At 42.7% G+C, this 9,338-nt stretch overlaps 2 protein-coding genes and 1 long non-coding RNA gene across 3 annotated transcripts in view; 2 read left to right on the top strand and 1 right to left on the bottom strand.

Annotated features, from left to right (window-relative positions):
* Positions 1-987, top strand: part of LOC105993133 — a 4,979-nt gene extending 3,992 nt beyond the window's left edge. Inside the window, exon 3 of the long non-coding RNA XR_001175436.1 lies at positions 952-987. This is a non-coding gene — a long non-coding RNA (uncharacterized LOC105993133). The remainder of the gene's footprint in view (positions 1-951) is intronic.
* LOC105993128 (zinc finger protein 208-like) overlaps positions 1-9,338 on the bottom strand; it is an 81,049-nt gene that overhangs the window by 32,781 nt on the left and 38,930 nt on the right. The gene's annotated exons all lie outside the window — the stretch shown is intronic.
* Positions 1,024-9,338, top strand: part of LOC105993075 (zinc finger protein 790-like) — a 65,584-nt gene continuing 57,269 nt past the window's right edge. Inside the window, 4 exon segments of the mRNA XM_013026213.1 lie at positions 1,024-1,087; positions 3,933-4,059; positions 4,330-4,425; positions 6,384-7,703. Of these exon segments, the coding sequence (XP_012881667.1) occupies positions 1,049-1,087; positions 3,933-4,059; positions 4,330-4,425; positions 6,384-7,703 (1,582 nt within the window). The 5' untranslated portion in view covers positions 1,024-1,048.

The raw sequence follows: 9,338 nt of genomic DNA, 5'->3' as shown, positions 1-9,338 counted from the left end.
CTAGCCTTGAGCTGAAGAGCTGAGGGACAGCGCCCAGGCCCAGAGTTCCAACCCCATGACCAACCAAAAAAAAAAAAATTTTTTTTTTTACTGAGATTGTGCTTACATAAATTTCACAAATTTCACAGTATTGTGGAATAGTGGTACTTAAAGTCACAAATACATTTTAACCTGCACAAGGCAAATTGTCATTATCATAGTCTATAAAGTTTATGAATTCTATAAGCTTTGACAATACAACTATTTCTTCTATGGGGCTGGGAAGGTGGCTCAGCGGTAGAGTGCTTGCCTCGCAGGCATGAGGCCCTGCATTTGATCCCTCAGCACCACATAAACAGAAATGGCTAGAAGTGGTGCTGTGGCTCAAACGGTAGAGTGCTAGCCTTGAGCTGAAGAGCTCAGGGACAGTACCCAGGCCTAGAGTTCAAGTCCCACAACCGACCAAAAAATAAAAATTAAAAGCTATTTCTTCCACATCGGGTGATATGTACATTTCTTTCCTTTTGCTTAGTGTAAGCTGTTCCCTCTTTCCCTCTCATTCCCTCCCTCCCATCACTGCACTTGAGTTGCTTAGTTCATTTTCATCAATGTCCAGTGCAGCTGATGGGCCCCTCTGTTGTATATTTTCCTGTTTCCCTCTGATTCTGTGCCCTCCTCCTAGCTTCCTTCAGATATGCACATATATATACCATATATGAGGTCAAAAACATGGAGTCCTTTAGGAATATGACAAATTAAGTAGAGGTCTTTTGTTTCGTGAGTCTAACTTACTTTGTCATATCTCCTTGTACTTTGAATTTAACAGTCACATATCAGGGAGACTATGTGCTGTTTGTCTCTTTGCTCTTGGTTTACCTTGCTCAAAATGATTCGCTCTAGTTCCATCCATTTTCCTGTGAATGCCATTATTTTGTCCTTTCTAATGGCTGCATAATATTCCATTGTATATAGGACCACAATTTTTGGATCCAATCATCTGTAGTGTAGCATCTAGGTTGTTTCCATATGTTTGCTATTGTAAACAGTGCAGCATTGAACATGGAGGTACATGTGTCCTTGCATCCTGGTTCCTCTCCTGGCAAGAATGGTATAGCTAGGTTGTAGGGGAAGTCCATATTTAGCTCTCTGAGGTACCTCCAGACTGCTTTCCAAAGTGGTTGTATTAGTTTACATTCCCACCAGCAGTGCAATAGGGTTCCTCTTTATTTGGTGAGGGGTCCGGTCGTGGGGCCTGAACTCTGGGCCTGGGCGCTGTCCCTCAGGTCTTCAGTTCAAGGCTAGCGCACTACCACTTGAGCCACAGCACCACTTCCGGCTTTTTTCTCTTTGATTATGTGGTGCTGAGGAATCGAACCCAGGGCCTCAGGCATGCAAGGCAAGTGCTCTACCACTGAGCCACCTTCCCAGCCCCTAGGGTTCCTCTTTGTCCCCAGTCATGCCAGCATTTATGTTGACTGAATTTAGGATATGGGCCATTCTGTCTGGGTTAAGGTGATATCTCAGATTTGTTTGTATTTGCATTTCCTTTACTGCCAGGGATGATGAACATTTCCTCATGTGTTTCTTTGCCTTTTTTTTTTGGTTAGTCATGAGGCCTGAACTCTGGGCCTGGGCACTGTCCCTCAGCTCTTCAGCTCAAGGCTAGCATTCTACCACTTGAGCCACAGCACTACTTCCGGCTTTTTCTGCTTCTGTGGTGCTGAGGAATTGAACCTAGGGCCTCATGCATGCAAGGCAATCATTCTACCATTGAGCCACCTTCCCAGCCCCTCTTTGCCATTGTTATCTCTTCTTCTGAGAAGTCTCTTTAGTTCTCTTTCCCATTTAATGATTGGTTTGTTAGATTTGGGAGGGATTGGTTTCTTCAGTTCCTTGGATATAATATATATTAGGCTTTTGTCTGATATATTGCTGGTAAATATTTTTTCTCAATTGGTTGGCTGTCTTTCTAGTTTGGTAGCTATGTCTTTAGATGTACAGAAACTTTTTTTTTTAATTGCTGGTCATGGGGCTTGAACTTTGGGCCTGGGCGCTGTCCCTTAACTCTTCAGCTCAAGGCTAGCACTCTACCACTTGAGCTACAGCTTACTTCCGACTTTTTCTGCTTATGTGGTACCAAGGAATTGAACCCAGGGCCTCAGGCATGCAAGACAAGCACTCTACCACTAAGCCATCTTCCCCAGCCCTTACAGAAACTTTTTATTTTAAGTTAGTCCCATTTGTCAAGTCTCTCTACAGTTTGTTGTTACCCTGCAACTCTGTTCAGGAAGTTCCTGCCTGTGCCTATAAGTTCAAATGTTGGGCTGGGAAGGTAGCTCAGTGGTAGAGCGCTTGCCTTGCATGCCTGAGGTCCTGGGTTCGATTCCTCAGCATCACATAAGAAAAAAGAAAAAGCTGGAAGTGGCGCTGTGGCTCAAGTGGTAGAGTGCTAGCCTTGAACTGAAGAGCTCAGGGACAGCGCCCAGGCCCAGAGTTCAAGCCCCACGACTGGACCCAAAAAAAATAAATAAATAATAAGTTCAAATGTCTCTCCTACTCTGTCCTGCAGAGTTTCAGGTTTGATGTTAAGGGTCTTTAATCAATTTTGAGTTGATGTTTGTGGATGGAGACAGGCTGAGGTCCACTTTTAGTTTTCTGCATGAGTCACACATACTTCTTTTTTTTTTTTTCAAAAATTTTTATTGTGATTAAGAGGTTACATAAAAATTCCCAAATTTCATAGTATTGTGGGATAGTGATGCTTAAAGTTACAAACACATTTTAACTTTCATGGAGCAAATTGTCTATCATGGTCTATAACATGAGTTCTATGAGCTTTGCAATACAGTTATTTCTTCCACATTGGGTGGTATGTACGTTTCGTTTGTTTTGCATAGCATCAGCTGTTCCCTCTTTCCCACTTGTTCCCTCCCTCCCATCGCTGCCGTTGAGTTGCTTAGTTCATTTTGATCAATGTCCAGTGCAGCTGATGGGTTCCACTGTTGTATGTTTTTCCCTGATTCCCTCTAGTTCTGTGTCATCCTTCTGGTTTCCCTCCAGTGTGCATATATATATACCATATATGTGATCAGCAGCATGGGGTTATTTAGTAGTGATTCAACCAGATGAGTGGAAGTCCTTTGTTTCTTAAGTCTTGTTAATTTTGTCGGATCACCTTACATTTTGGATTTAGCATCCATTTATCAGGGATACCACGTGCCGTCTGTCTCTTTGCTCTTGGCTTACGTCGCTCAACATGATTTCTTCTAGCTCCATCCATTTCCCTGCAAGTGCCATTATTTTGTCCTTTCTAATGGCTGCATAATATTCCATTGTGTATAGATGCCACAATTTTTGGATCCATTCATTTGTGGTGGTTCATCTAGGTTGTTTCCATATCCTGGCTATTAGTCACACATATTTCTAAGTCATTTCCTCCCTTATCATAGACTACCAACTCGAGTTTTTAATTTTTTTTTCCTTTTTTTTTTTTTTAAATCAGTCATGGGGCTTGAACTCTGGGCCTGGGCGCTGTCCCTAAAGTCTTCTGCTTAAGTCTAACACTCTACCACTGGAGCCACAGTACGACTTCTGGTTTTCTGGAGGTTTATTGGGAAAAAAAGTCTCATGGACTTTCCTGCTGGGCTGGCTTTGAACTGTGATCTTCAGATTTCAGCCTCCTGAGTAGCTAGGATTACAGGTGTGAGCCACTGGTGTCTGGCCTAAAGAATTTCTTGATGCAGTCAGGTCAAATTCAACTTCCATCCGGCCATGGTGGGGGCTGGCCCAGATGACTGCTAAAGCAAGCTTGCCGCTCATGGGCCCTGGGTCTCTTACCTTGGGGCCTGGGGATAAATTTGGCTGCAGATATTGTGAAGAAGAAAATTTTTAAAAAGAAAAAAATTTCTTTAAAATTTACCATTCACCATTCACATTGGTGTTTTTCATTTTAGCAAGTGATGACGTTCAGAGATGTGGCCATAGATTTTTCTCAGGAGGAGTGGGAGTACCTGAACCCAGAGCAGAGAAACTTATATACAGATGTGATGTCTGAGAACTACAGCAACCTTGTCTCAGTGGGTAAGAACAGATTTAAACTCTGCAAATGCTTGCATTTTGTACTGTCAATTACTGGATTATTTTTCAGATGTGTGTAGGGGTTTCTGGACAGTGTGTTTTGTAAAGTTAGCAATAGTGGTCATCACTGGGGACCGCTCCATCCTTTAGAAATCCTGTATCTTGTTTTCTTGCCCGTCTAGCTATTGTCTCTCTTCCTTAAACAAGGGACTAGAGGCAAACTTTGGAATCCTTGCCCATGTGTTTATTTCCTATTTTTAATCTTTTGAGCAGGACTTTATATTTATCAACCACATGTGTTCTCCTTATTGGAGAATGGTCAAGACCCCTGGTTGGATTTGAGTGATGAGACAAGAAGACTTTACCCAGGTGAGGCTGAGGGATAGGGTAGCCTTCATTACAGATAGAAGTCTAGTGCTTGGTGAAGCTGCAGTCTCTGAATGAACAGTCTAGAATATCTTCTCACTGGCCAAAGGACTTAGATAAAGCAATAAAGCTTTGCTTGAGATGTCTCTAAGTCTTTTCAAGAGAAGTCTGCCTGCACTCCAGATACCACTGCTTTTTTGTGCTCCTATTGCCCCTCACATTAAAGAAAGATAAGTGACATTCTTTTTGTTGTTGGTAGTGGTCATGGAGCTTGAACTTCTGGCCTGGGTACTGTTCCTGAGCTCTTTAAACTCAAAGCTAGCATTCTATCATTTTGAGCCACAGCTCCACATCTGGTTTTCTGGTGGTTCATTGGAGATAAGAATCTCATGGGTAGCCGGGCGCTGGTGGCTCACGCCTGTAATCCTAGCTACTCAGGAGGCTGAGATCTGAGGATCGAGGTTCAAAGCCAGCCCGGGCAGGAGAGACCATGAGACTCCTATCTCCAATAAACCACCAGAAAACCGGAAGTGGCGCTGTAGCTCAAGTGGTAGAGCGCTCGCCTTGAGCTAAAGAGCTGAGGGACAGCGCCCAGGCCCAGAGTTCAAGCCCCACGACCGACAAAAAAAAAAAAAAAAAAAGAATCTCATGGGTGGGCTGGGAAGTTGGCTCAGTGGTAGAGTGCTTGCCTTGCATGCATGAGGCCCTGGGTTCGATTCCTCAGCACCACAAAGCAGAAAAAGCCAGAAGTGGTGCTGTAGCTCAAGTGGTAGAGTGCTATCCTTGAGCTGAAGAGCTGAGGGACAGCGCCCAGGCCCAGAGTTCAGGCCCCATGACGGGACCAAAAAAAAAAGAATCTCATAGGTGGGGCTGGGAAGGTGGCTCAGTGGTAAAATACTTGCCTTGCATGCATGAGGCCCTGGGTTCGATTCCTCAGCACCACAGAAGCAGAAAAAGCCAGAAGTGGTGCTGTAGCTCAAGTGGTAGAGTGCTATCCTTGAACTGAAGAGCTGAGGAACAGTGCCCAGGCCCAAAGTTCAAGCCCCACGACCAGAAAAAAAAAAAAAAAATCTCACGGACTTTCCTGCAGACTTTCCTGCCCAAGCTGGCTTTACACCACAATCCTTAGATCTTAGCTCCTGAGTAGCTAGGATTACAGGCTAGAGCCACCAGCACCTGGCTGTAAGTGTCTTTTTTTTTGGTCAGTCGTGGGGCTTGAATTCTGTGCTTGGGCACTGTCCCTCAGCTCTTCAGCTCAAGGCGAGCACTCTACCACTTGAGCTACAGTGCCACTTCATACCTGGATATTTTTTTAAAACAATTTTCTGTCCCTCTTATGACTCAACTCTTTTTTTTTTTTTGCCAGTCCTGAGACTTGAACTCAGGTCCTGGACACTATCCCTGAGCTTCTTTTGCTCAAGGCTAATGCTCTACTACTTTGAGCCACAGCCCCACTTCCAGCTTTATCTTTTTTTTTTTCTTTTGGTAGGTCATGGGGCCTGAACTCTGGGCCTGAACACTGTCCCTCAGCTCTTCAGCTCAAGGCTAGCACCCTACCACTTAAGCCAACGTGCCACTTCCAGCTTTTTCTGCTTATGTGGTGCTAAGGAATCGAACCCAGGGCCTCATGCATGCAAGGCAAGCACTCTGCCACTGAGCCACCTTCCCAGCCCCTCAGCTTTATCTTTTTTTGTGGTACTGAGGAATTGAACCCAGGGCTTCATGGATGTTAGGCAAGAGCTCTACCACTAAGTCACATTCCCAGCCCCATGACTCAACTCTAATTAGGTGTCTTAAATTTCTGTTTCTTGCCCTTTTTTCCCTGTTACATGGAACTTGGGAATTTTGAACCACTGACTTATGTGCTTTACCTTACAATGAAAGTGTAAGAATCTTATTTCATGTGGACAGTAAAACCATATATATTTTATATATTAACATTCTTGCTTTTCATCTCATAGGGCAGACCAAGAAGTTATTTCAAAAAAATAGCGCTTCTGATACAGAAGTGTGCCAGTGGGAAGTCCTAGAAATTTGTAGAAACCATAGCCTGAGAGGTTTATGTTTTAGAGGTGATGGTGCAGAATTAAATCAGCTTCACAGACAGCACGAAAATCATCAGAAATATTTCAAGTCATCCACTGTCACCTGTGAAAAGGTGTCGACTTCAAATCTGAACGAAGCTTATAACCAGCACCAGCAACTCAATGCAGAAGAGGGACCGAATGAATTTAAATGTGACAGAACCTTTAATTCTGCCTCAGACCACAGTCAACATCGGACAGTTCACACTGGTAAGAAAACATACAAAAATAAAGAATGTGACACGACATTGAGTTTCTTTTCAGGTGTTCCTGGTCCCAAGAGAATTCACAGCGAGGAGAAACATCATAAATGTAAGGAATGTGGGAAAGCCTTTAGTCTGGACTCTGACCTTACTCAACATCAGCGGTCTCACACTGGCGAAAAGCCCTATGAATGTAAACAGTGCGGGAAAGCCTATAGCCGGAAAGCTGACCTTATTGGCCATCAGAGAATTCACACTGGTGAAAAACCTTACCAGTGTAAGGAGTGTGGAAAAGCGTTTACCCGTGGCTCATACCTGACAGAACATCAGAGAATCCACACTGGCGAAAAGCCCTATGAATGTACCGAATGTAGCAGGGCCTTTGTTCAGCGAGCACATCTTACTAACCACCAGAGAATTCACACAGGTGAGAAACCTTACGAGTGTAAGGAGTGCGGGAAAGCTTTTACACGTGGTTCACATCTAAGTGAACATCAGAAAATTCATGATGGCGAGAAGTTGCATGAGTGCAAAGAGTGTGGGAAAGCCTGTATCCATGGTTCTGGTGTTTCTGACCATCAGAATGCCCATGTTGGTCGGAAGCCCTATGAGTGTGAGAAATGTGGGAAAGCCTATATCTGGAGCTCAAACCTTGCTCGCCATCAGCGAAGTCATACAGGAAGAAAACCTTACGAGTGTAAGCACTGTGGGAAGACATTCATTTGGGCTTCATATCTGGCTCAACATGAGAAAGTTCATGAGAAGAAACTCTATGAGTGTAAGGAGTGTGGCAAGACCTTTCTTCAGGGCTCAGACTTTAATCGGCATCAGAAGATTCATAAGAGTGAGAGAATGAATGCATGCAAGGAATGTGGAAAAACCTTTGGTCATAGGTCCGAGCTAGATCAACATGAGAAAACGCATACTGGAAAGAGACCCTATGAATGTGAAGATTGGGGAAAAGCTTTTCTCTGGGGTTCACAACTTACTCGACATTAGAGATGTATGTCAGCAGGGAGCTCTTGGTAATGAATTTGAGAAACCCTTTGTCTGAAACCCAAGCTTACATGATGTAGAAAAGGCTTCCTACTGATGCCGACCCGTGACTGTTCATGATTTACTGAGGGAAAAAAAAATCACAATGGTGAATAAGCAGGCTATGGGAACATCTTTCATTATAGAAAACTGCTTACACCCTGGATATTATACTTCGTTATACATTTTTGTTTTCTGGAGGTGCTAGTGAGCAAACCAAAGGCTTTGCATATAAGCTAAGCAAGAGTGCCACCCCTAAGTTATATTTCCAGCCTTCAGAATATTTATGCTTTTGGAAATCCTATGAATATAAAGATTTAAGGTGTCATGTAGTTTCAATATTGTGAAATCTTATGAAATATAGGGAAGTGTTTATTCATGACTCATTCTTTGATGTTAATTCCTTCTTTTTTTAATTTGGTGATGGGGCTTGAACTCAGAGCCTGGATACTGTCTCTGAGCTGTTTTGTTCAAGGCTAGTGCTCTATAACTTTTACCCACAGCTTCACTTCTGGTTTTCTGGTGGTTAATTGGAGATGAGAGTCTCAGATTTCCCTGCTTCATGGCTTTCAGCCGAGATGCTCAGATCTCAGCTTCCTGAGTAGCTAGGATTATTAGTGTTAACTGCTGGTGCCTGGCCCAGTTCCTTCCTTGTTAGTTTTTCCTTGAGAAATCCAAGAAGTGTAATATTAGTAGACCTTTTGATCGGAGCATGATACATCCATTATCAGAATTCATAATCTTTATTTAGGATAGGATTTTTTTACTTCATCAGTTATGGAATACCAGGATGCATTATTATTATAAGTGATATATATATATATATATATATTAGAGGGTATTTAAAAACTTAAGTATGTGGAGAACATGCAGTATAATTTTTATATATGGATAACTTATTTTTTGGAAAATATATTGTTTTGAATATAACACAAAATGGCCAAATGTTTTTTTTTAATTGTTAAAAGTCACGTGATCCTAGGTGATTATACAGACTCTACCCTGGTAGAAAAAAGTATCCTATGGGAAAATTTCCAGTTTATGCTAATATAACATAATAAAATTAGAGGAGGTTTGCCTCAATAAATTCACTCATTAAGGTACATGAAAAATATACAATAAGCTGGCCACAAGTGGCTCACACCTGTAATCCTAGCTACTCAGAAGGCTGAGATCTGAGGATATCAGTTCCAAACCAGCCTAGGCAGGAAAGTCCATGAGATTCTTATCTCCAGTTAACTACCAAGAAATTCTGGAAGTAGAATTCTAGCCCAAGAGATAAAGCGCTATCCTTGAGCACAAAAGCTCAGTTACAGCACCCAGGCACTGAATTCAAGCCTCAAAACCAACATACACATATATACACACACAATAAAATTATATACATATATATGTATGAACATACACGATAGATGTAGTATTTGATAACATACTTGCTTGGATTTTTTATTTTTGTGTCAGTTCTGGGGCTTGATCTCAGCACCTGAGTCCTGTCCCCAAGCTCTTTAGCAAAAAGCTAGCTCTCTAGAAGCCGGGCGCCAGTAGCTCATGCCTGTAATCCTAGCGCCTGTAATCCTAGCGCCTGTAATCCTAG

Source organism: Dipodomys ordii, unplaced genomic scaffold (genome assembly GCF_000151885.1).
Source record: "Dipodomys ordii isolate 6190 unplaced genomic scaffold, Dord_2.0 Scaffold92, whole genome shotgun sequence".
Lineage (NCBI taxonomy): Eukaryota > Metazoa > Chordata > Mammalia > Rodentia > Heteromyidae > Dipodomys > Dipodomys ordii.
Note: the sequence above shows the minus strand (reverse complement) of the source record. Positions and strands in the feature narration are given on the sequence as shown.